Source organism: Pezoporus flaviventris, unplaced genomic scaffold (assembly GCF_033815535.1).
Source record: "Pezoporus flaviventris isolate CSIRO_AGI_PZ_B2104156 unplaced genomic scaffold, CSIRO_AGI_Pfla_v1 ptg000029l, whole genome shotgun sequence".
Classification (NCBI taxonomy): domain Eukaryota; kingdom Metazoa; phylum Chordata; class Aves; order Psittaciformes; family Psittacidae; genus Pezoporus; species Pezoporus flaviventris.
The window spans coordinates 19,148,762-19,173,951 of NW_026892577.1; the positions used below are offsets into that span (position 1 = coordinate 19,148,762).

The 25,190-nt window shown below is 49.3% G+C and overlaps 1 protein-coding gene across 2 annotated transcripts; it reads left to right on the forward strand.

Moving 5' to 3' along the window:
• The first annotated feature begins 181 nt into the window (after nucleotides 1-181).
• On the forward strand, nucleotides 182-19,488 carry STK11IP (serine/threonine kinase 11 interacting protein). 2 transcript variants are annotated; one of them, XM_061459454.1, is made up of 24 exons: nucleotides 182-424; nucleotides 525-727; nucleotides 2,483-2,557; nucleotides 2,846-2,941; nucleotides 3,878-3,985; nucleotides 4,193-4,264; nucleotides 5,233-5,362; nucleotides 5,547-5,650; nucleotides 6,271-6,360; nucleotides 7,413-7,454; nucleotides 7,909-8,076; nucleotides 8,356-8,437; nucleotides 8,542-8,904; nucleotides 9,080-9,270; nucleotides 10,159-10,269; nucleotides 11,025-11,220; nucleotides 12,764-13,258; nucleotides 14,768-14,883; nucleotides 15,075-15,172; nucleotides 15,359-15,537; nucleotides 15,793-15,877; nucleotides 16,341-16,423; nucleotides 17,959-18,185; nucleotides 18,500-19,488. In XM_061459454.1, the coding sequence occupies exons 1-24, from the start codon at nucleotides 370-372 to the stop codon at nucleotides 18,638-18,640; spliced, it is 3,510 nt and encodes a 1,169-aa protein (XP_061315438.1). In that variant the 5' UTR covers nucleotides 182-369; the 3' UTR covers nucleotides 18,641-19,488. The 2 variants fall into 2 exon arrangements, with proteins under 2 accessions (XP_061315438.1, XP_061315439.1); XM_061459455.1 differs by lacking the exon at nucleotides 4,193-4,264.
• Nucleotides 19,489-25,190: the final 5,702 nt, after the last annotated feature.

Sequence of the window (25,190 nt, forward strand, 5' to 3'; positions counted from 1 at the left end):
GAGTCCGCGGCTCCGCTTCGTGCGGCCCGTCCCAGGCCGCCCCCGCTTACCGGAGCGGCGGCTGGGCGGCGGGGCGGGGCGCGGCGCTTCCCCGGCAGCGCGGAGCGGCTGCGGGGCGGGGGCCGAGGGGCGCGGGCCCCGCCGGGCGGGAGGGGGACGCTGGGGCGGGCTCCATGGCAACCGGATGTAAGTGGCGGCGCTCTAGCTGCGGAGGCCACCTCGCTAGTGCGGCGGAAGAGCGCGTCTCGGTGGTAACACGGAAGTGCGAGAGGCCGGTGGCGGTGCGGGTCGGGCTGGTCCGGTCCGGTCCGGGTTGTGCCGGTCCGAGCTCACCTCGGCTCCGCCGCCTCGGCCTCTCCCCCGCTGCAGATGGCGGAGACGGAGACGCTGGTGTGCGGCCTGGCGCGACTGCTGCAGGAAGCGGGTGAGTGGTGGCAGCCGCGGGTCGGGCCGGGCCGGTGTGAAGGCCCCGATGCCGGGGCAGCAGCACTCACGGCCCATGCCGTCCTTCCCTTTCCCTGCAGGGGACCTCGTCCTGGATGGGTCCAGCACGCTGACGCTCCTCACCCCCACTCTGCAGCACCTCACACAGGTCTTCGAGCAGCACCTGGGCTCCCGCAACCAGAACCGGGGCTTCGTGGCCCTGCCCTCGCACCCGGCCGAGACCACCGCCATTCTCCAGGCCCAGTTCCTCTTTGACGTCCTGCAGAAGACTCACTCCCTGAAGGTCTGTACCTGTCGTTGCCGCGGACGTGAGGGGCTGGGGCATTGCAGGGCCTAGCAGCAGAGGTGGCAGACACAACTTGTCTGCTTCAGAGTGGCCTCCTTTGGTTCCCATTGATCTCACCTTCCGTGGGTCGGGTAGCTCTTGCAGGGCTATTGCATGGAATTGTAGTTCAATGTGTACCTGCTTCACCTAGGATCAGCCATGCAACTCAACTGATAGCTTTTCAGAGTTGAAAACAGGGACAGCAGGAGTTAATTACCTTCTGACCTTGGTAATGTGTTGACATTGTTGGGAAAATAATTGTTTCCTGAAATGCTTGAGCAATTCAGGCAGTATCTGGCAGCTGAGTGCTCCCTGAGTGATGATTGATCTGTGCGAGGCAGCAGCGCCAGGTTATTCTAGCAGAGCAGCTGCGTGTTGTATACACCCATAACTTCTGCCGTTTATTTCTGAGTTTTACATGCTCCTGCCTGGGCAGTAGTTCTGGTTGATCTGTTTTGCAGCATGGGACATTGCTAGTAACATGTCCTTGTTAATTTTAAGAAGTCTGTAATAAAGATAAAGGTACAGTGCTAGGGATTCTTCAGAGGGCTTTTTGAAAGGTGGTGTGTGTTATGAGGCTGTACTTGGTGCTAGGAGGGTAGCAGAGGTGAAATGGGCCTAAAAAGGGAAGGGGAATTAGCAGCTGTTCTTAGGTTACACAGCAGTGCTCAGGAGATGTTGTGGCTCACTGCTACATCATGTGATGTCTTTAAAGGTGCTTTCCTTATGAGACAGATTGGAAAGATTACCTGAATGTTGCTGGGAACGTTTTGTAGCGGTGTGCTGGGGGTAAAGACTGGAGGGGGCCCCAGAGCCTGTGGAGAAACACAGGTCTCTTGGCAGGAGAGCTTCCCCTACAAATGGTCCTCTTCAACATGTTGCATTAGGGCTGTCAGGCAGTGGGCAGTGATTCATCCCCACCAGAGCTGTAACTGTGGAAGTGGCTGCAGTGATGAGGCCTTGGGATGTCTGTTCTGCATCTGATGAGTCACTTCTGTGTGAATGTGGATGTAGCTGGCAGAGATGGTCTCTCCATTTGTGCTCTGCTGTCTGCAGTGGAAGTGTTAACTACTACGTTACTTGCTTTGTCTTAAATACTGTTTATGCACTCTCTATAGAAAGCATAAGAAGCTGAATTTAATAAGCTGCTTTGAACATAAACACAGCCTAGCTACCCTGTGGTGCAATTCTCCACTACATTATGCAAAGAGGAGGTTTGCAGGTACTTCAGTCTAATGCTAACAATGTCTTGCAGACCAGCTCTGTTTTCCATTGTATCTGCTTGTGATTTGCCTTATTTGGCCTGTTCTAGTGAAATGCATATGCACACCTCCCACCAGTGTTCTAGTTTAGCTCAATTGCTCGATGAACATAGCTCAGGCAGTTAAGAGTTGTCTTTACTTATTAGATTTATTAGCAGGGGCTGGTGAGGAATCCCTTTGGTTCTGAAAGTGGTGAAGCCTAATGGGTAGGGGAGAAGAAAAGGAGTTCTATGGTGGTCTTGTGCTACCTAACATGCTTTTCTCATTGAGCCCTTTTGCACTATGGGGCCGCGAGACAGTCCTGATACCAGCACCAGGAGCGAGCTTGTTAGTGAACACCTGAGCTGGAGGGGGGGTGCATCTGTTTAAGGTGCTGCAGTCAGTGCATCAGGAGGGGAGTATTGCAGCACAAATTGAGCTTGAGGTGAGACTTATTTTCTGATTTCTCTAGCTTGTTCATGTTCCGAACTGTATTTTGCAATCGGCTGTGAAGATCTTCCCTTTTAAGTCCCTCCGGCATCTGGAAGTAAGTACTGGAGGTAGAACTGGCTTTGAGTCTTACCGACTTAGTTTTGTTGTTGCAGAATGTCTCTACTCCTATAAGATGGGTTGGCTTTTCTGGCCTCCCTAGAAGGCTAAGTCTAAACTCTGGCAACACTTGCTCAGGGTGAAGCTTGAGTATGAGCAAAAGCTGGAGTGCTAGGGAGGGAGGGCTCCAGCAGGGAAATGGGAGATCCCTTGCAGAGGTGGACTGCTGCTCTTACACTGTAATATTTTGATGTACGTTGTCCTTACTTTCTCATGACTGTTGCAGTTGAGATCTGTCCCTCCGCACTGTCTCCGAGGACTGCGATTTGTCTATTCTCAGCTGGAATCTCTAACCTGTTGCAAATGTATCAGTACACTGGAGGTGAGTGTAGCTACACAAATTGTGAGGAAAATTGCAGCAGAAAGGCTGTCTTGATCCTACAGCCCTTCTCACAGGGGAGATGTAAGAGGCAGTGTTAACCATCTTATCAATCCATGTTGTACATGGCTTTTTCTCTTTTTTCTTCTCAGGGGTTCTACTCCTGACTCAAACAATGTTGAAATATTTCCTGACTGGATACATGTATGCACTGTAGTCTCCTTTTTATGTGCTTAAGGATTCCTAGCTCTGACCAATTTTTTTATCAGCTAGGCCTGACCATTCTTTATGTCTGGCTGTTTCTACATTCAGAGGCCAGCAGCTGATCAAGGCTTGTTTCATTGTACCAAAGCAGCATAAAATTAGAGCTGATTGTCAGAGAGAATGCTGTGCCCCAGTGTCTTGTACGCGCTGGTGCCCAGCAGGTTTCTGAGACATGGAGGCAAGCTCCAGGCGTGGAGAACTGAGTAGTGTGGGCTGTGCTAGCTGTGAAACTTGGGCTTCTGTCTGTGGCACAGAAGCAGCTGCCTGCTGGGAAACAGGAGCTGCTGGTAGGGAGTGCTTTGAGAGCTTTTGTCTGCCAGAGCACAAATTATTTGGTCAGGGTTTGTGTATCTTCTGCTTTTATGCAAGTCTGGAAAAGGTTTTGCTGGCATGAATTTTTGTGTGTAAGTGTTCAGAGCCTATGAATTGTAATGTGTTAACTGTTGCCACTTGAATGTAGGAAGCAAAAGCATCTCCCCTTCTTTCTAAGTATCTAGCAGTGGAATTCCCACCACCTCCAAATACTTGAACTAGTGACATTAAAGTAATTGACACTCTAGGCAAGGCAGGGTCTGTAAAGCACAATATGTCAGCTGTGTTCCAGACTAGCTGTTTTCCTGTGTTCATCTGCTGTTACTGTAACTCATCAAGGAATGGCTCTTCCTTTCTTCCTAGGAAATCATTTCAGCATGTGGTGGTGATCTGAGCTGTGCTCTCCCATGGTTGGAATTGCAGACTGTGAACTTCAGCTATAACTCTATCACTGCCTTGGATGACTCACTGGTGAGTGGGGCATCCTTCCTGTGTGACTGAGGGGAAGAGAGGAGATAATCACAGCCAAGAACTGGGCACTCCTTTACTGATACTGCTAGGTCTGGGTGGGAGGGAGTGGGAAGTGTTAATTTTGCTGGCCACTCCCATCAGGACAAGGTTTCCATGCTTCAGTGGAGACATCTGTAGGATCTGATCTAGTATCTTTTCATCCTCCAGCAATTGCTGAATGCTCTGAGAGTTTTGGATTTGAGTCACAACAAGGTCCAGGATTGTGAGCACTATTTAATGGTGAGTATCTTGGGCTGAGCAGCAGAGTTTCCTTGAATGGAGAGGACACTGCTAAAGTGCTGTACTCATTGACCATGTTTCTGCTAGGTGAAGTATAACAAAAGAAATTAAAGATGTGGACCAGCAGGCATGTGATTTAGAGCTAGTACTTGCAGCCTTGAAACTATGGCCCTGTGTGTTCAGCGTCTGTGCTATTGAGGCAGAGAAGGCAGCGTTCCTCACCTGTTGTAAGACAGAAGACTTAGTTGTATATATCACTTGGCACTCCAGCATGCCTGAGTGATAAATACAATACATACAGCATACACTGTACATACAGTCACCCATGCAGTGTGCACTCCACTGTGGCCAAGACTTCACTGTAATCTGTACAGCAGGTGGGAATCATGCAGCTGGCATGGGGCTGTAGAAACTGCTGTTTGGTTTGTTCAGACTGCCTGTAGCATTTCCTTCTCGCTCTCAGAAATCTCCTGTCAGTTATTTTAGAAAGGTGGTAGCCCATCATGGTAGCATCTGTGTCTCTGGGGAATGGCAGTGAAATCCCTGCTCTTCTGGGCTAGATCTGCTTCTTTTAAGAGAAGCTCTGAAACAGCTTTTCATGGAGTTGGAGGGGCTCACAATGTATCATTCAGCAGCATCCTTGCACAGGTAAGAAAGGGCTTCTTTTGGTAATTTAGTCCTTTTGGTGAGGCGCAGGGGGTTCAGTCTCTTCCTGTACTCCATTGAAGTTGATGAGGAGGGAGAAAGCTGCTCCTAGCAAATTTTGTAAAGCAGCTGGAACCTGATGAGCACACCTAGACAAACCATTCCAAATGTGAACATCAGAATCTTGCTGCAGAAATAGTCACTTGTTGGGTGACTTTGGTGGGATGGAAGAAATGGTAGGGGTTAGTGCCCTGTCTTGAGTTCAGTGTCAAGCTTTGAACCAAGGTCCCAATTGATCCAGTGCTGCTCTTCTCTCTGAACAGACCCTTACAGAACTAGAGTACCTCAATCTGGCTTATAACTTCCTGTCCAAGGTGCCAAACCTTGGCATCTTCAGCAGATCCAAGCTGGTGACTCTGATCCTGCGCAACAATGAGCTTGACAGCATTAATGGTGAGCCCACAAAGGAGGAGCATTTCTGAATTTGAGACCTTTCTCTCTTCCTTCAGGAGGAACCAAACTTGAGAACTTGGGCACAGCTATTTTTACTAGAGTTCAATTCTGGGGAAAAGGGGTAGGTGGGAGGTTCTTAAGTTATATCTTCTAGCATGCTGATGGCTTCCTGTTTTGTTTGCAGGGGTTGAACAGCTGGTGAATCTGCAGCACCTGGATGTGGCCTATAACCTGCTGCTGGAACATGCCCAGCTGGCACCATTGTCCACCCTGCACTATGTAAAAAAAGTAAGCACAAAGCCTGATAGGTTGGTAGGTTATGGTCAGGGGGTGCAAGGTGGAAATTGTGTGGTAAGAAGAGAGTTTTGAAAGATCAGTTCAACTCTTGAGCATTTAATTTAATGTGGGAAGCTTATGGGGGAGCCTTGAGAGACCCACTTCAGTCTTCATTTTGGGTGACCCCTGCTCAAGCTAAACTTTTTCCGTATATTGATCCCTACCTTCTTGCTCCCCCTTTACAGTTTTACACTGTCAAGTTCAGTAAAGATCCTCCCCTAATCCTCTGTGGATTTTTTGTGTTAGGAGAAGTCTGAAGGAGGGTAACTGCTGTCAGTATAGTGCTTGTGAGGGAAGACAGCCTGCAGAGGACTGTTCTCTCAACACTTCTCAGTCAGTACTGAAAAAGCTAATGATTCAGGGGCATGAGTAGGAAGTACTTTAATTTCCATCTGTGTTTGTTAAACAAATTTCAGGAAGCATTGTAAAAGCTTAGTCCTCCCCGGCTTGATCACTGTTCCGCTGCAAGAATATTTCCTGAGGCAAAGAGAAAGCCTGGAGCCTGCAGGCAGATTAGGTCGGGGTATAGAATATTGCTTCTCATGACAATTTCTCTTTTTCCCTCTATCTAGCTACATTTAGAAGGAAACCCATTATGGTTCCATCAGAACCACCGATCTGCAACCCTTGTACATCTGTCCCCCCGGGCAGCCTCCTCCAATGTGAGTATTAGCCACGTGCCTTCTGTCCCTGCTGTTGAACGTGTAGGGTGTTCTGACACTTGAGGGAAAATGAAGGGAAAGAATTTCATAAACATGAAAATTTATTCCAGTGGTGTAACAGTAGTGGTTGTTCTGTTTTGTTTTTTTTTTGTTTGGAATGGGATTATTTGGTGTTTTTTATGTGGTATGCTGGCCAGGGCAGACAAAGTTGAACGCTGATCTCAGGTTTGCAAGACCTCAGATCTTTATACATCTTTTTACTTCATCAGTTTTGCTTGCTGATGGTCCCAGAACTGTACTCTGTTCCTGTCAGATAGTGACTATATAGCTGGACTTTGCAAAGAAGGGCACTCACTATCCTGGCCCACTTTACCTAATTACATACTCCTTTGGCAGCTGTGGCCATCTTTTTCTTTCTCCCCATCACTCTGCTTTCAGCTAGCTGTCATCACTGTTTACCTTGCACTCTGGTGCTTAGGTCAGTTCTTGGTAATCTTATTTTAAGTAAAGAAGCCACCAAAGACAGTGTTCTGGCAGTTTAACAAAGTAAACTTGCTTGCTAAAGGTCAGAAGTGTTCCAGAGCTGATCTCCCTTCGTATTAATGTCAAATGGCTGGACTCGTTGTCTTCAGTCTGCATCTTGGAACAAGATTTCACAAGCCTTTAAGTTACTTGGAAGCTAGGTAGACTCAGGCTAGAAGTAGGGAAAAAGCTTTGAGATGGAAGTGAGTACCACTCAAAACAATTTGTAAGTTGTTGTACAAAAATATATTTTATTGCTTCTGCAAACTTGGATATGTTTCTGTGAGTCGTAAAGTCTGTAAACATGAAACACAGTGGTCCCTTCTGACCTCATATGCTATTAGATCAAGTAGCTACAACTAAAAAAGTGATTGATAGGAGGGAACAGGATTGTTTCTGGTAGTCTTTGCAGTTTTGTGCCAGGGACCTCAATCCTAGGGTGTCCTGAAGGGGAATATGAGTCAGCAGATGTTGTCCTGAGTATGTGCCAGCCAAAAGGAATCTGACTGCAAGTGCATCTCTAATTACAGTTCCTCTTGGATGGGGAGCCACTCTCTTCCTCGGACCTAATGGTAAGTATAATTGCTGTAAACTGATCTTACTGTCTTTGGGAGTGGGAACTCTGACAGGTTTTTGCACTGTCACGTGTCCCATTAAATCTGTATGGGCTGCCTTGACTCTTTGATGTAGTCCATTTTGGCTCAGTCCATGCTGATTGCTTGTAATTGTTGGGACTGGCCATGGTAACTGATTTTTCATATGTAGCCTTGCAGAACTTGGAGCCTTGCCTGTTTCCTCTTTAGGTACTATCTGGTACTTGACACTTGAATTACCTGTCAGCAAAACAAACAGTTATTAGTTTTCCATCTGCTGTTTTTAAGAAATGCTGAGATTGAGTTAAATTAGAATCCAGTCAATGGGGAAAGTTTGGGGTGAGGGGCAGGAATGCTGTCGCCTGAGTTGTGGCTTGGTTATTGTGTCTTCCCTTTGCACTCAGCAGGAAGCATTCTCTTCTTTTGGCTTTAGCACCTTCCAAGACTTGTGCTAAGTGTGTCACAGTCCATCCACACTTCTACCTCAGAGAAGACCACGCTGGACCGCAGTGCTCTGGACAGTTCCTGTGCTGCAGACTTCAGTGACAGTCAGTCCCCAGCAGAGAATGTGGCAGTGAGGCTCCCTCGGAAGAAAAGCAAGGTCTGGGAGTGAGACAGTTTCTTAACCATGCAGTTGGCATGTTCGGTGAAGGGGCTGCCTTGATGTGGAAGCCCAGTGCAGTGAGCTGCTGTCTTGTTCTGACAGTAGTGCTGTGTGTTAGGAAGGGGCTGGGCTTAATGTCAATCTTGTTATACTGTGATAAATGTTTCATGGTGTACTTCTGCACTGTAACAGCTATGAACCCTTGGCAGAGCCCTTCATCAGATGACATTTTGGTTGTTCTGGAGCCTCCAACTATTCTTATCCCATTTGTTTCAGGGAAAAGTCAAAGTGCGCAGAGCAAGCATTTCAGAGCCCAGTGACACAGAACATGAGCCCCAGGCTTTATCTCTCTCTGCTGGTGAGGCTTGGCTTCTTCCTCAGTAACACAGCAATTGAGCTGCCCATAAAGGAGTGCTCTGGCATGGTGGCTGTTTTCATACTTCACAAATTTTTTCTCTGAAGGCCTGGTTCTACAGCATCAGAAGGAGATGAAGCGTTTGGACAGCTTCAGAGCTCGCTTTGGTGTTGACTGGCTGCAATACAAGAGACACCTGGAGGAGCATGACCAAGTACCTGTCATCTGCCGTAGTCACTCTGCAGATGAGATCACAGGCAGACCTCCTGCAATGGACTTGCAGAATGAGAGCTCTGACCCAGAGCAAGGAAAATCCCAAGTATCCCAGAAAGAATCTTCTCCCCCTTTGGGTGGCACTGAGAAGGAGGAAGAGCATAAGGAACAGCTAGATGAGCCTGTGGAAGGAGAACAGAGAGAAGAGGAGGCAGATGAGCTAATGCTTGGGGATGAAGAAGAGGATAAACCAGAAGGTAAACTGGTTCTTTCACTGCTATGTTTGAGGGCTTGGGTGATGACAGAATAGATGGATCAAATGTGACATCCCTGAAGCTTTATCATGAGGTACAGTGGGAACTCTAAGGACTTAGGCCAAGCAGTCCTGAAGCCTGCTGTGTGTGCTAACCTGTACTGTGTCTTGTTTGACAGTGGACCTTTGCCAGCCAGTGTTGGTGAGCCAAATAGAAGGTGAAGGGGACCCAGAGCCAGAGTGGATCTTCCTGCGAGTCACAGCTAAGCATGTGATTGAGGTGGAACTGAAGGCTGCCAGAGTCCTCCACAAGCTGGAGCTGAAATGCCTGCAGAAGGTGGAGACCTCAGAGATAAGCTGGAAGAGGATGGTGAGTTCTGTCTGTGTGAGCCTTTGGCATTTTACTCCCTGTGTGAGCCAGCATTATGGATTTGGGCTTCTGTCAAAGTACCCTGCAAGTCTTTTCCTGGCTTGTGCAAAGCCTGATTGATTGAGCTTCTCTTCTACCCAATGCATCTGTATTGCTTAAAGTACCTGTGATAATGCAGCATAGCCAGCATCAATTCTGTTCCAAAGGTGGATTAAAAAAGACAACCTCTGGACTTGTGCAGGATTGAGAGACTTATCAAGAGGAGTCTAAATGAAATGTAGACCTCTTTCCCATTTATTCGTCACTGGGATATAACCATAGTCTTGGAGGACTGTGGATTGCACTTTTTCTTAGACAGTACAGCACTAAGCCTAGTGTGATGTTTAGAAAGCTACTGGTAGCTCAGTTTTCCGTTTGCTCTAGGTGCATTCTTTAGCATCTATTTAGTTTTTGTGGTTCCGATGAAAGGAGAAATCTCTTCTTCCTTGTGGTAGGATTGTAACATTCAATGTGCACATGGACATGTTCACATGCTGCCTCTTTTAATACTGTTTTCCTCAAAAGCTTCCAGTTCGTTTTTTTCTTCCTGCCTTTGTATGTCTTGAATGTTTGTGGCTTGATGATCTTCTGAAATACCTCTGTGAAAGGGGGCTTTGTTTGAAATGCTTTATTCTTAGCACTAGTAAACTTTATTACTTACTTATTTATTTATTTATTGGTTTGTTTATGCCCATTTTACTGAGCTCCCAAATGCTATAAGCTGTGGTGGGCTACTCAGGCCCTACTAAATTAAGGGCATGTATGGTTATGTTTCAGCCAGTTCAAACAGATGTCTGTATACTGGAACTACAACCTCTTTCTAGAGCTGGTGTTTGCTGTCTCCTGCAGGACCTGGAGCGAGTTTTCCCTATCCTCACATTGCATTTCAGCTACATTCGCAAGGACCGGCAGAAGCGCAAGTATGTGGTGCTTGAGGACTGCCCAGAGCAATGCCTGCAGGTAGGGAAGGTAGAGGGGGAAGCCTGGGGAGGGCAGCAGTGTTACTAGAGGACACACTGAATTCTTCCAGCCAGCACAGGGCCCCTGTTCTGAGAATATGTGTGCATCCACTGCCCTGTGGCAGCTCATGTCTGGCTTGTTAGCTCAGGTTTTCTTCTGCTGCATGTATGACCTGCAGAAGGCCCTGTGAGTATGGCCATTAGCTGTGGAGCTCCTGGAGCATAAATGATGCTCTCGGGGAGAAAAATTAGTAGTCAAGTTAGTGATCGTTGCTTGTTGTGCATGTGCATGTTTCCTGAGTGCTGAGTGATACACTAGCCTGTACTCAGCCCTCTGGACAGTGAGAGTTATGGCAGCTGTGGTCTGCACAGCAGCTTTAGGGACTCTCGTCTCAAACCCAACTATTTTTCTCAAGCTACTGTTGTTTAAGTACATTTAAACAAGTTGTTAAAAGGCACAAATAGATGGGACCTTTGAGACCAGAGTTCCAGGGAGAGCCCATCACTATGTAGCTACAAGGCACAGACCTGCAAAAACAGTTTATCTGGTCTTCTGCAGTGAAGCTCTGTACCCTTGGCAAGTCTTGCACAGACTGGCCGTTGTACTCGGTTAGCTGGGAAATTGCCTTGTGCCCTTTGCACTCTAAAATGCTGTAATGAGGCATGTGAGGAGACTTACTGATGTCAAAGGCTTGCTTTCATTAGGATGGTTATAGCTGCCTGCTAGCACTCTTTTCTCTGTGCATTTACTTTTAGTGTGTCCTTGAAGTGTTGTCCCCAGCTGTTGAGGAGAACCAGCGAAATCAGGACCAGGAGAAGGGCTCCACAAAGCTCCAGTGCCTAAAATGCAAGCAGGAGTTTTTGCAGTCCCTGGTTTCCTGGCATCAAGGTTCCTGTCCTTCAGATGTTGAAGATGCTAAAATCCTGGAGACCCTACTTGCCTCACATCAAGGTAGGATGTAGTGCCCAGAAAAAGAATGCTTGCTGATGTCCAGGCAGACTGCGAGGATGGCAGCTGTGGTGTAGAGCACAAAATGTATAGGACAGGGTGATAACTTGGCTGTACTGGAATTAAAACCTATTATACTCTCACTTGGCCCACTTGAACAGGGAAGAGCCTCCCTTGTTCACTTGCAGGAATAAGCCACTGTTTTAAGGTTAAGCAAACAGCACATCTGTTGTGCATGTCCTGCAGTCTGGGAGAATATAGGGGTACTGGAAAGTGCAAGGAGGTCCACAGAAACCCGAAGTCTGGGAGAAGCTTTAAACATTGTTGTCTCTTGTCCTGTTGAAACTGTGGCCAGTTCTGCCAAAGAGACTAACTTGTTCTAAAGGGCTTTTGCTAACAGAGCCTTCTAGGGAAATCAGTTCCAGTATTTCAAGTAAAACTTTAGCTGTTGGACATCAGAAAACCAACTGGAACCCTAACCTAAATCTCCCTGGCTGTAATCTTAAGCCCACTCTTGCTTTCTTTATAGGGAATGATTCACTCCTCTTTTTTCTTTTTTCTTTTTTTTTGGTGGTGGGTTTTGTTTGTTTTTTTCTGTACTTGGGGGCCATTATTCTCCCCCCATGACTAGTCCTGTCTTCTGTCCTCCAGACTAAATAAATTCAAATCCCTAGATTATGTGCTTGTCAGTCAATATCTCATACAATCCAGTTTTTATTGCTGGTCTCCTTTGTACTCTTTCCCATTTTTCTCTGGGTGTCTGAAACTAAATTTGGTTATTCTAGCTGAGATGTGGTTAGTGCTGACTGGACATCATCTGATTGCTGAATTTTTCAAAGTTCAGTTTATATTTGGAGTGGAGAGCGCCCAGTCTTAGGTCAGAAGATGCTGCTAGTTCGACTAAGTATCCTGGGATTAAAGGACTGCAGTTAGAGCAGAAGTGTCATCCTTGCTGCAGTATTTTCCTCCACCCTGGGACACTTTCTCCCCCTGCACCAGGGTAATGGGAGTCCCAAAATCCAGCTGGGAGTCTGCTGTGATGTAGTTAAAGGGAGCATCGGGAATTGGGGTCAGGAAAATGAAAACATCTGGAGAAGGGACATGACAAGCTTGTGGTTTGGTTGGCTGAAAGATAAACTAAGCTGGTGTAAGGTGGCTGAGAAAGGCTGGTCATGAACTTGGGCTTCAAGGAATATGTGAGCACTTGTGCACATGAAGTGGAGGAAAGTCATGAGCCAAAGCCCTGATGTAGTTTTGATTGCAAGTACAGCATGCACCGGTTACCCTAAAACTGACCAAAGCTGTTTCAGGTGAATATTGGTACTGAGCCAGAATCCCTCATTGGTTTGTGAGGGAATGTGTGTAGGATATGATTCTGAGCAGAGTTGCTCAACCAGCTGCTCAAGCTGGACTGTAACTATTGTTTGCTTTGAAAGGGATGGTTTCTGGTTGGCAGATTAAATATATATATATATATATATATAAAAGTAAAATCTTGTTGGGAGAGTTGTTCTGGTTTTAGTTTGTCCCTGACAACCTCCTACAGATGCTGCAGCAGCTGGTGCATCCATAGTCTGTCCCAGTTGTTCCAGTGACCACGTGGTCATCCTGCCTTCAGAGGTATGCTCCAGCACACCTTTGCCACCTGGTCCCAATAGCATGAATGAGGACCTGTCAGACTCCATCCTGGAGGGAGGCAGCCAGCAGGACGGCCCAGAGGAAGCACCTGCCCTGGCCAGTGAGAGTGGGAAGTTCTACATCGGTGGGGAGGACAGCTTAGAGATTGACACCAACAACAGCACCAGGACCCCGGAGCTGAGCAGCGAGCACGACAGCACTGTCCATTCCAGCTCCCGCAGTTCAGATGGTGGCTGCGGGAAGAAGGAGCTGGGCATGAAGAGCCAGTACTTGTCCTTCAGCCACACAGACACCTATGGGGGCAGCTTGATGGGGAGCTACCATTACGGTGTTTCTCGTGGGCCTACTCCTTCCCAGCTCTCTTTGAACTCTGAATGTGAGGAAACATGGAATCTCAGTCCCTGTGAGTATGTAACTGTGCTGGGTTTAGGGGTGTGCACAGTTTGGTGTTGGGCTTTATCACTGGTGCTTGCAGGGTGCACTGCCTCCAGTTTAATGGGAAAGGGGGAAGGGGGGGAGGTGTCGTCAAGCATGAGCAGCACTGACCATGGGTCTTGTGAGCAGAGTTTTTTATTCCCAATTCTGTTCTTTCTTCATGCCTGAAGGTAGGGAAAACTGAGTCAGCTCCACATCCCTAAGTATTGCTCAGACTCTGAGTAATAAGGTCTTGTTCCAGGAGCTGCACTGCTCACTTACAAATACACTGGCTTCCTGTGGCACCAGTGAGCTGCCAACTGGAGCATTACCTTTGGAGAATAATATGCAGAATTCCTCTGCATTTATTCTCCTGCCTAAGTACATTGTGAGGCTGGTGTTTTTATAGGAAGAGATGGTTAGTGGATCTATGGTTACTTGTGCTCTCCTCAGTGGTTTTTGTGAGCTTCAGATGGTAAAGCCTTTCCAAAGCAGAGATTGTGTGCTGGCTGTGTGAGGACTATTGCGCAAGACAGCAGTTAGTAGGAGGTTCGCAAATCCATTTTGGGAAGGACCTTGGATTTCTGATATATCAGACTGCCTTTGCTTGGGCATCAACTTCTGCTTTATAGAATAACTTAAATTGGAAAGGAGCTACGGAGGTTATCTGGTCCAGCTCACCAAGTGACTCTACTGCAACTGCAGTCTAATCCTGATTTGCAAAACCATCAGCTTCTTGATCTGTAGAGATCTCCCCCAGCCTTTCAAGACTGCCGTGCCTCTGAAGAGGAGTTAGTGTAGAATCAGTGTTTAGGTCTGCCAGGTTCAGTCTCATACACTTGAAGTGTGAGAAATAAAGCAATCTCTTGTTTCAGGACAAATTACAAGATTCCAATTAAAAACTGAGCCCATGTAAAGGTTCCTGCTGAGGAGAAGTTGATGAGTGTAGTTGGTGGGGAGCAGGCTCCGCTGGGAAGTACGTGCTCTCAGGCAGGACTGTGGCTATTGTATAAATTATTTGATCATACAATTGCATGACAAACCTAATTGTGTTCTTAATCAGTTTTATTGCTCTCTTCCTTAGTCCCCTTCATCTTTACCCCAGTCAAAGTCAGGGTTCAAACAGCTGACCTGAGCTGACGCCAGCTGAACTTAGAAATGTCTTTTTGGCTTTGTGATTAAGAACTGTCTGCCTGCCAAATCTGACAGCAGAGCGATGTCCTCCTGCGACTGAACAGTTGAGCAAAGGTTGAACAGGGGTTATAACAAAGCTTTGTATATCTGTAAAAGCAGGTTTTGGAGTGATAGGGTCCCCTCATGTCCCCACATTTAGATCTGGTGCCTGGAAATCCCTGGATTTGGGCCTTTTTATAGAGGAGAGACTTAATGGAAATAGGCGTGCAGAGGGGGTGACACTGCTGCCCTGGTGCCAGGCTGCGTGCCGGGGCAGCACCTGGTCAGTGGGTGGAGTGTCAGTCCTTCCCTTTGCCCTCCTCAGCTGTAAATGGCATCCTGAACATGAGGGACTTCCGTTCAGTGGATCATCGCCTGAAGCTGTACTTGGATATGGAAGTTTTTGAGGAGAACTCCGAGGAGTTCCAGTGCTTCCTTAAGGTGAGCTCCTGGAGCACCACTCTTACAGCTCCTTGGCTGTCCTTTGTGCCACCCTGCAAGTTCTGCATTGGAGTGGCATCGCAGAGACTGTGGGGTGTGAAGAGAGATGAAGTGTGTTTGAGTCAGTCCTTTCCAAGGGTGGGCTGGCAAGGGGCAGGCCAGTGCTGTGACTCACCCTCTCTGTACTCTAGGTGGTCATGGTGAAGTTTGGCCGACAAGAAGAGTTCCTCTCAATCCTGGTTGCCTCTGATATCAAGATTTATGTGCTGGAAGTCACTGGGGCTATCAGGTGAGGCAAATGGTGGCAAGTGAACCCTGCAGCAAGGCTGTGAGTGTTGGGTAGTGCCAGCCTGTGCTAGCCTTACCCTAGAGGTGTGGGGACATGCAAAGGTTATTCTGGCAAACCTGCTGCAATATGATGTGGGAGAGGAGATAGGATAGCCTGCTGCAGCTGAGGACTGTGCTCTGTGATTAGGGGACAACCTGCAGACTGGCTGAAGAAGAATGATTCTCACTACCTGTCTGATATTTCCCATCTGGAAGTGGGACTCTGCCACCAGAGCTTGCGAATGGAGTTTGAGAACCCCAAAGCCTCCTACAATCTGCTGATACGGAGCCAGAGCTGCTGTGACCAGTTCCTGCAGACCCTAACATGTAAGAGCAAAGCTATAGCGGGGGCACAGAGTGGGAAGAGGATTTGGAAGATTGGCTCATGGGAGAGCTGCCAGGAGAGCTGTAGTTTGTTTGTGTTGGAAATTTACTTCTTGCCAGCTCAGAAAAATGTTTGGGGAGAACCCCACTGGCATCATAACTTCCAGTGCCTCTCTGTAAACTAGAGAACCATCCTGAGCTATTATGTACTGCCCTTGGGCTTGCAATAAAAGATATCTACCTTCTCCCCCTCTTTAGATCTCCTGCAAGAGATGCCTGCTAAACGCAGGAGTAAGGTGAAGGAAATCACCACTGTGGAAATGAATCCACATCATTGGCTATGGTAAGAACAGCCTTTGAGAGGTTGTGGTTTTGGACACAAGAGAACGTCTGCTTGTCCAGCAGTGCCTGGGTAGCATAGTACTCTAAACAGGGCAGCACAGGAGGAGGCACCAAGCCTACAGCACAGTTTTAAGGCAGCTGGCTCAGGTGCCTGCTGCTCAGGGGGTGAGCAAGCAGGGTGTCATGGACTGAGCCAAGCAGGGCAACTTCAGCTCTCCTGGAGGAGCCTGAGCATAATATAATGGAGGGAGGGAAAGGGGGAAGCTTTTCTTTCTTGCCTTGCAAGAAGCATTTGGTTCCTATCTGTCAAGGTGGTAGGAAGAATAGAAGAAAGGAGTTGTACAACATCTGGAAGAGACGGGTCCCTCTCTTCCCTAATGGGACAAGGAACAGTAGCTGGCTCACAGTAAGCCTAGACTGGAAACAGTGCTCCCTTGATTGGCCCACTGTTGTATTTCCTCCAGGCCTCTGCTGGACTCCAAGACCACAAATTCTGCAGCTGCAAATGACACTTGTTTCTTCTACCTACTGGCCTACCTGATACAAGGTACAGGAGATCTCAGTGTTCAGGTGTCCCCCACCTTGTGCTGTCTGCTTACATGCTTGCTTTTTTTACTGTACATTCTGTTGGAAAAGAGCTGGGACATTGGTCCAGCAGTGAGATGGGGCAGGGGCATGGATGAAGGCTCTTTTTAGTGTTGTGATGTGTTAGGATAGCAGCATGCTTCTTCCTGCATGTCTGTTGAGTCTCCCGGCCCTTTTCTGCATGGAAGTCCTGGCTCTAGGGAGCAGCTGGTCTTGCACACCAGGTTTGGTGACAACTCAGAACAGCTTCTAAGAAGCTCGAGATTATCTAAGGGCTGGATCGTTGCCCTCATCTGAGGGAAAGCTTGAAGAGTCATACACACAGCTGGCTTGTGTTGGGAGCTGAAAGGCTTCTCTGTTTGGAAAAACAGAAGCAGGTGTCCAGAACCCAAGGAAGTAGGACAGCAGCAGCCTGCTGGAGCCCATCAAGTTCTGTTCCAGGGCTTGCTGAGGACCAGATGTGTTAAACCTGGGATTTGAGTATTCAGTGAACAATTCCATTGTCCTCTTAGCCTGGGAGACTGAAAAAAATCAACCTAGCTGTTAATCACATTCTGACCAGTTTGTTACCACTTTTGCACCCTTGTTTGCCATTGGCTATTGGGGAGGTACCAGAGAATGAGAACCAGAAGGAATCTGTGGGAAGTATGCTTATTTCTCTCCTGAAGCTGAACAAAGAGCCTTTGGAAGAGCTTAGTGTGTTTTTCTTCCTCTATAGTTTTCTTCTTTTTTTGAGTATGGTGCCCAAAACCGCATGCAGTTCCAGCTGATGCCTCATTGCCAAGTAGACAGAACTAGTTAAACATCCCATTTCTGATATTCCTACTAATTCCCCAGAGTGAGATGTGATGAGAAAAGCAACATGTTGCTATAGCGGGTTGTGATCCCCTGTGACCTCAGCCAGTTCTGCTAGTAGCTCCCTGTTTGTGTGCATCTGACTTATTCCCTAGTTCTAGTGCCTTCATTTGCATCCACTGAAATCAACTGGATGTTTATACTCCCGAAAAAACTGCATTGCTTCCTGTCATGACACATCTCAACTTCGTATTAAACTTTATGTGTGTGCTCTCTGTTCCAGCCATCACGTATCTGCAGCCAGACAAATTCAGGACAAAAAAAGGCAGCCTTTTAGCTGCCCAGAACTGCTGGCTTTTAAGGAGTAATAAAGTATCGTTTAAGAGGTCAAAAGACTCAAGTGTCTTTTCCTGCCTTACATGAGGACACAGGCTGGACAAGTCTTCCTGGGTGATGGTCTTTCACATACATGCTCCTGCAATGAGCTTGGATAAGCCCAAGCAGCTACTTGGATAAGCTGGTCAAAGCCAGCCGCATTTAGCTACCCTTCTCCCCCTCTTCAGTCAGGAAGCTGGATAAGGCTGTTCACCCAGTTACTGTTGCTGAAAAGGATTTCCCTAGGGGAGGATTGGAAAGCAAAGCTGGTTTTGTGGTGACTCAGGCTCTCAGCAAAGTATCTCCTATTCCCTTGTAACCTTTTAGGGGCATCTGCTTTCCCTGTGACTCTGCTGAGCACCCGAAGCATGCTGTTTCTGCTGGAGGAGAATCACCAGTGGCAGGTGCAGCCCTGCTTGGATGGAGACCACAGGGCAGAAACATCTCCTAGGAGCAACATTCAGTTGAAGGAGAAGCAGCCTATCAGCAGTATTAGCAATGTCATAACGTATCGTCTCTGTCCTTGTGACATCAAGCTGATGCTTTACGATGAGGTAACTGGGAGTGGATCATGGGGCACACAAGATGCTGGGGGCTGGATTGTGCTCCAGTCCTGTTCCTGCCAGAAGTAACTTGGGGCTGTTATCTTCCATCCTAACCTAGGGCCTTGCACCACAGAGGCAGGGGAGCACAGCGAACTCCTGTGTACAAAAGTCATGCAGGGACATTTCCATAGCTGGTGGCAGAGATGGAGAATGTCACTTTGGAAGGAGCTTGCAGCTGCACTGGGGAATAGCAGCTCAGGGCTGATGAGCGCCTTTCAGGCTAGGCCTTGCTCATTCTCCTCACTCTTTCTCATCTCTCCCAGGTTCTGAAGGTGGAGAGCACTTGGCACATCCGCACAGAGTGCCCTGAGCTGCTGGCAGACCTGGTGGAGTGGATCCGCAGGCCCTGGGAGGAGATGTTCTCGATTGAGCTACGGAAGGCTGTGTATGAGGGACTGGAGTGAGCTTGCTTGCTGTAGGCAGGCAAGACTTGGGAGTCCAGAGTGCTCCTGTGCTGGCAATGGTGCACAAGTATCTCCCATCTGACTTTGCTGTCCTGTGGCCTCTGCTTTCTACTTTACTTTTGCCCCTGGCCCTTTCTGGTGAGGAGAAGGGGAGCACATGATGGTCCAGACTGCACAGTCACTCACTCACACTGGGCTGGCCATGGAAGAAAGAGGTGCAGGGTGTTTCCTGTAACTGCGTAAGCTACACAGAGTTTTAACTTGGCAGTGTCTGCTAGTCTCCTTCAGGGTCATATGGTGTGTCACTGAAGGAAGAGGGGAGCAAGGCCAGAGCATGTTCAGTGGACATGCAGTGGTATTTGGCAAAGAGTAGGCCAGAGGCAGTTGGGGCCTGTGGCCTTTTTAGCAGGTTTATTTGCTGCCTTCCTAGCTGTCTTGGAACAGCTGCCATTATCTGCTGCTGTGTTTTTGTTTTTTTTTTTTCCTCCTGCCCACCCTTACCCCCCTTGTCCACTGCTTCCCTAAAACTGCTGGCTTCAAACAGGATCCTTGATTGCACAAGGGCATGAGCCATGTTGTCCTAATAATCCCACAGAGAGTCCTTGCCTGCCTGCCTGCCAGGGCACAGCTCCATCTGCTACTGTAGTTTTTCACTGTCACTGGGGAGGAGGGAGCTATGAGGCTGTTAGCACAAAAATGTGTTGCTCGTTGCTTAGGGGTCATGATCCTGGGTGGGCACTGGCAGGTAAAAGTGAGGCTTAGGCTTTTATGAGCAGTCCAAAAGCAGGAGTCTATTTTAACATGAGTTTTACTATTTTCTATCTTAATAAAAGCTTATATTTATTGAATTGTCACATTTTCTTTGTTTCATCCTCTTGCACTGCTGTAATGTCTTTGTAAGGTCTTGCTGCTTTGCAGCAGCCTCAAGGGTTCCCCAGCATCTTGCAGGGTTCCCTCCTGTTCCAGGTGAGTGCTGGTGGGCTGCTAGACTAATCTCTTCTACCTGCCTGGCTCCCAAACAAGCAGCAAACCAAGGCACAAAGCCCAAACAGAATTAGGCTGACAGCAGGTGCTGGTTGTGCTCTCCTGTGACAGCTGGCCTCAGGTAAGCATCTGGTGGGCTTCCAGCTGCAGCAAGTTGTTTGCTGGCCCTCAGAGGCATGCTTCTCACGGGAGCTGTTGTGGCTATGGAAGTGGGAGTACCTGCCCCATGGTTCTTCCCTGTACCAGGCTTTGACTTGTCTCAACCTCTCCTGCAGAGAGTTAAGTGCAGCTCAGAAAATGCTGCCTTGCCTGGGCTTGCTGTGCCACAGGCTCTTCTGCACCCTCCCCAGTGAGAAATACTGGAGATACTGTCTGGGGGGGTGGTTGATACAGTTGAAGCTGTCTGTGGGGATGAATGTGCATTAAGGTGCTGCCAGGTGGGATATGATACACCAAGCAGGGACCTTTTCTGGTGGCGACTTCTGTTGAGAATGTTCAATCCACAGTTTCAGGGCAAGTTTTCTGACCACTGAATTCTTAGTGACAAAACCTATTTTATGCTGAAGTGAACTTGATTTCTTTAAAGACTTATTCATCATCAGTGACCTCATGGCTGTTTTCTTTGAATTCTGCAGCTCTTTGCAACAGTCTCTACAATATCCAGACTTTCTACCTACCCAAAGCTGGTGTTTGTGGCTTCAGTTTCTGTCATCTAGAAAACAGCAGTGAGTGGTTCCCGCAGCATCCTGCTGCTCCAGTCTCTGCTGGACAGATGAGATAAAGTTTCCCTCCCTGCTCAAACCCAGCTATGCCATCCTCATAGCCTTAGAAGAGTGAAAAGTTCAGTTTCCATAGTTTGCAATGGTCTGAAGTATACACTGTTGGATGCTTTCTTGGAATTGCTGTACTATTAGACTTTCTCCTGTCATTTCCAGAAGCAGTTGAGTTGCCGAAGGCCTGCACTGGCGGATATTTTTATCTAGCCTTCTATAGACTTGATTGACAAGAACTGTACTGTCTCGAGGCAGATGTCATAATGCATTCCACTTTCTCCCCTCTTCCTAAATGGGCATATGGCTGCTGCTCTCCATTCCTTTGGAGCGATCTCAGATCACAAGTGGGAGTGAGCTCAGTGGATGCATGGCCGGCACCTAGCATTTTGGCCAGGGAAAGGAGCTTGAGAGAGCTGAGCCTGTAAAGACCAGTAAGGTTTTTTGTCTTCATCTTGCCATTTAAGGAGCTTGTGTAAGTTCTGTCTTCAGCTGTAGCTGCATTTTTCACAAAGGCAAGAGTCAAAATTGGAGTTATTGGACCAGCTTGTTGATATCTCTTCTGAGAAAGCCCATCCCAGGACCCTACTTTTCCCATCTTAGCAGAGCTGCACTTTTGTTCTGCCACACCAGTGCCTGGTTGTGTGTTCAGGAGCCTAACAAAAGTGTGGACTGCCAGAACCAAAGCTTTAAGCTGTGTGCCTGTCCATAGCTCTTCACTGGTTTTACTGCAGAAGGGATTACTCATTTGCTTCTGCTCGTTGCCATGTCTCTGCAGGTCTGTGCTCTCAGCTCACTCTTGGTCCCGTTAACAGCTCCCTGCTTTTCTGCATTCCTCTAGCTACTTCCCTGACAAGAAAGCTCACACAGTGCTGCCACAACCCCTCTCCTGCCTCTTCATGAAACACTTGTTTGTTTTTCCTTAGGGTTTTTTTTCTGATTGTGACCAGTTTAACCCCTTTGTGGTTGCTCTGATCATGGACACTGCTGTGGGGCTTCTTGTAATAGATGACCTGTACCTGGCTTCATTGCATCAGCTGGGTGTGTTCAAGGGCTTCTCGAACAGACTCCAGGCAGCCCCAACCCATGGCTGCGCAAGAACAGGGGTTTGCAGAAAGCTGTGACATCTGTTGAACCGGCTGCAAATGTCTTTTGCTTGTCACAGTTTATATATGCAGTCCTCCAGCTATGCTCTTAAGACACTCTGGATTTTCTTCCTTCTCATTTTCTGGCTGCACTTGGCTCCAGAGCTTTACTGCTGTTTCAGAGCAAGGCTGGTCTGAATGTCAGAGTTTCCCTGCCTGCATCTGCCTGGAGCAGGCTCCTGTTGAAGTGTGCGTAGCTGGAGGGATGCCGAGGCCTGGGGTGATCACAGAGCTATGGAGACAGGCCACAGGCTTAAGCCCAGCCATGGAAGTTGCCACCACTTTTTGACAGGCACATTCTAGCCTTGCCTTACTTTGCTGTTGAACTCATCAATGAAAATGATGCCTCAGTCATGGGTCTGGCTTTTTCAGTGCTGCCTCCTCTCTTCCCCTGACCTCTAAAGCAGTACTGCCTTGAGCATACACAGCTTGTGGGTTAGCTGTCTGCCCCCTTGCGCTATATCTAACAAACAAAGCCTTGTTTCTAATCAAACTGTGTGACTGGAGGGACTGGTCATTTACTGTAGCAGAATACCCCTGCTGGCCTCATCTCCAGAGGACTCGAGAAATAACAGCAAAGGGCACATGTTTCCTGCAGCTCATGGACCTGTCTGGCCAGCTTCCTCCCTCCTGCTGGTGCCAGTGCTCCTTATCCAGCTTACAGAGCAACGGCCCAGGGCCGTGCAAGCCCCGTCCCTGGGGGCTGCCCTCCAGTTTGGCTGGCAGGGACAGAACAGCCAGTGCAGACTGACTCAAGTGCCTCACTAGGTACTGGAGTGCTGGCAGGTCAGCACCCAGGCACTGGGAAGTAGACCCACCTGCGCAGGAGGGTGCCAGGTACCCCTCATTGTGCTGCATAACCAGGCAAGGGGGAAGAGGGGAGTAGTGAAAGGGACTTTTTTGGAAGCCATCTCAGCCTGTGGTATAGGACATGGTCACTGCCCTTTGTGCTCCTAGCATGGATCATGTGTCTACCTGCTATTGAGAGGTTATTAAGCTAGTTATGGAGCTTTGTATCAGGACAAACAGTCCCTAATAGAGCTGTCTGCTCCCTGTCCCAGATGAGTTGTTCAATCTCGAATGACCATGTTTGCTGCTGAGAAAGTGTGCTGCCCACAGCGCTGCCCGCCTGTGGCCCTGCTTGGGGAGGGTGGAGATGGCTTTCTCGCCCCTTTTCCATGCCAACCCACAGCAAACATGCTTGGGGTGCCTGGCTCTGCCATCTGCCGCTGTCCCTGGAAACAGAGGTAGTCACAGCCAGGCCCAGCCCATCCTGCCCAATTGATCAGAGCAGGAACTGAGGCGGCTATCAACAGCCAGACTGGGTCCCGCGCCCTCCCTGTCTGTCTGGCAGCTGAGGCAGCATCCAGTGGTGGAGTCTCAAAAGGTGTCTCCATCGCAGCACTGTGGCTGAGCAATGAGGAAAGACTGTTTGCAGGGGCTCCTGCAATGTCAAGCCTGAGCTGTAGCACTTGCCCCAGAAGTGGATGTTCTCTTTATCCCTGCACTTACGCTCCCCCTCAGCCACTGTCTCCTTGTTTACTGGCTCCCCTCACTCTTGCCAGGCTGTGCAGCCACCCTGTCATTCTCCACACATTTGCTTCACTCTGGGCTTTGCCTCACAGACTTTATGGCTTGGGGCTGATCCCAGTTTTTGTGGTTGGTGATGATCCTGTTTTCTCTGCAACGCTGGTCTCTGAGCTGGACCCCACAAGGCTGCTGCTCCTGCACATTCTGCCTGCCAGGATGAGCCCACACTGTCAGTGACAGCCAATGTGGGAAGGGTTGAGGGTGGGCAACACCCTTCACCCACCGCCTTTCTTTCCTGGATGCTGTGGTTTTGCCCTCTGCCACAGGCTAGAAGATTAATGCCTGCAGGTGCTTGGGTTTTCCAAGCTCAAGATGAGGATAGAGCCTGGGAACATACAGGGCACCACTGCAGGGGAAATGGGAGGACTCTGACGTGAATGGCTGGATGCTGGCAAGGACAGTAATGCCTGTTGAAAGGGTGTCCAACACCAGTCTCTGGGACTGGCCTCCCCAGCCTCACTCTGCCCTGCAGCACAGGCATAAAACTGCTGTCGCTGCAGCAGTGGTACTTGGCCCCAGCCCAAGAAGCAGCTTTGTTCTGGGTGCAACGGCCTCAGTTTGCAGTGCCTCAGCGGGTCACACTCCACTGTTTAATGTGAGGACAGTGCTACAGGGGCTTGTTCTTCACATGCTGAGCACCAGAGTCAAAGCTTCATGTAGGTACCTAACCCCTAGCAAACTGCTCAGGCAGGCTGGAGGTAAGACCTGGGATTCCTTAAAAACTAATGGTGACTGTGGGGAAAGAAAACCCAAAGTTGCTTTAATGCCTGGCAAGACCAGGAGATTCAACACAGGCTGTGTGTGGCTTGCCGGCTCCAGCCCACCAGGACTTAGCCCTCGTGCTGGCAGCTCCCTGCTCTGCTCCCAGCTCTCCGTGCCACACTACAAGTGCCACCTGGCTGCAGCCTCAGGTTCCCTCCTTGGCCTTGAACACTTCACTGCATCCTTCCGAAAGCTTGAGTTTCTGTGCTCGGATTGCTGTCTCCCTGCATCCACCTCTGCCTGTTGCTCCTGGCCTGGGATGGAGACTGTGCTCAAGGGTGCACTGTGCCGTACTGTGTGCGAGTACCGAGCCTGTGCCCTAGCAGTATGGGCACTGTGGCAGCACCATGGTGGCTCTTGTTGACCTGGGGAAGCAGCAGGGCTGCTGATACTTAATGGGCCCAGAATAACCAAATCCCACAGTGGATGTGGCGGCTGCACTTCCCACCCCTCTCCTTGCCCCAGCCACCCTGCCTCATCCATCTTGCAGCCAGCCCACAGTGCTAGGGTGGAGGTGCTGCACCCACCAGTGCCTGCTGGTGGAAACCCTTCTGCAGGAGGGAGCACGTGTCTGTGGGGAGAAGCAGCATTTCTCGAGCCTATGCAGAAACCAGCTTCCCCCTGACTATAATGGTTGCACAAGGCAGCCCAGTGTCCCTCCCCTGTCCCCACATCATGGTACAAGGACAGGGTGCTCTGCCCAGCGCGTCATGGCTGTGGTTGGCACTAGGGAAAGCAGCCCTGACAAAACACCCCAGAGCCAATTTTAGCAGGGCAGAAAGTGAGTCGCCGGGCTGCCTGGCAGAGGGAGGGACAGCCCACGGCTTCAGGGTGGTGATCCAAATCCCTTAGCTCCCCCGCGGCCAGGCTCACCGGTGCTCCTTGGGAAGGTGTTGCTCATGCCTGAGCACCCCGCGGGCTGAGCCAGGGCCCCGAGCCTCCGTCCGCACTAACGGTTTAGAGCGGTTCGCTCCACCGAGCTGGAAGCCTCAGCTCCGCATTCGCCGGGACCGGCATCCCGGAAGCCAGCCAGCTCCCCGGGAGCAAAAGTTGGCGGGCACGGACTGGACCGCCGGGGCTGGGAGCCCGGCACCTGGGACGGCGGAGGCATTTCGGTGGCTGCCTGGATAGCGCCGTTTGTTGTGGTTGATGTCGCCGACAGACGCCGTGCGAGTTTCGGCCGGGGCCGGCTCCTCCGCTGCCCGAGCCACGGGCGGGTACGACACCGGGGGCGGCAACGTCCCGCCCGGCGGCTAAGTCACCCGCGGGGCCGGGACCGGTCGGTGCGGGGCGGTCGGT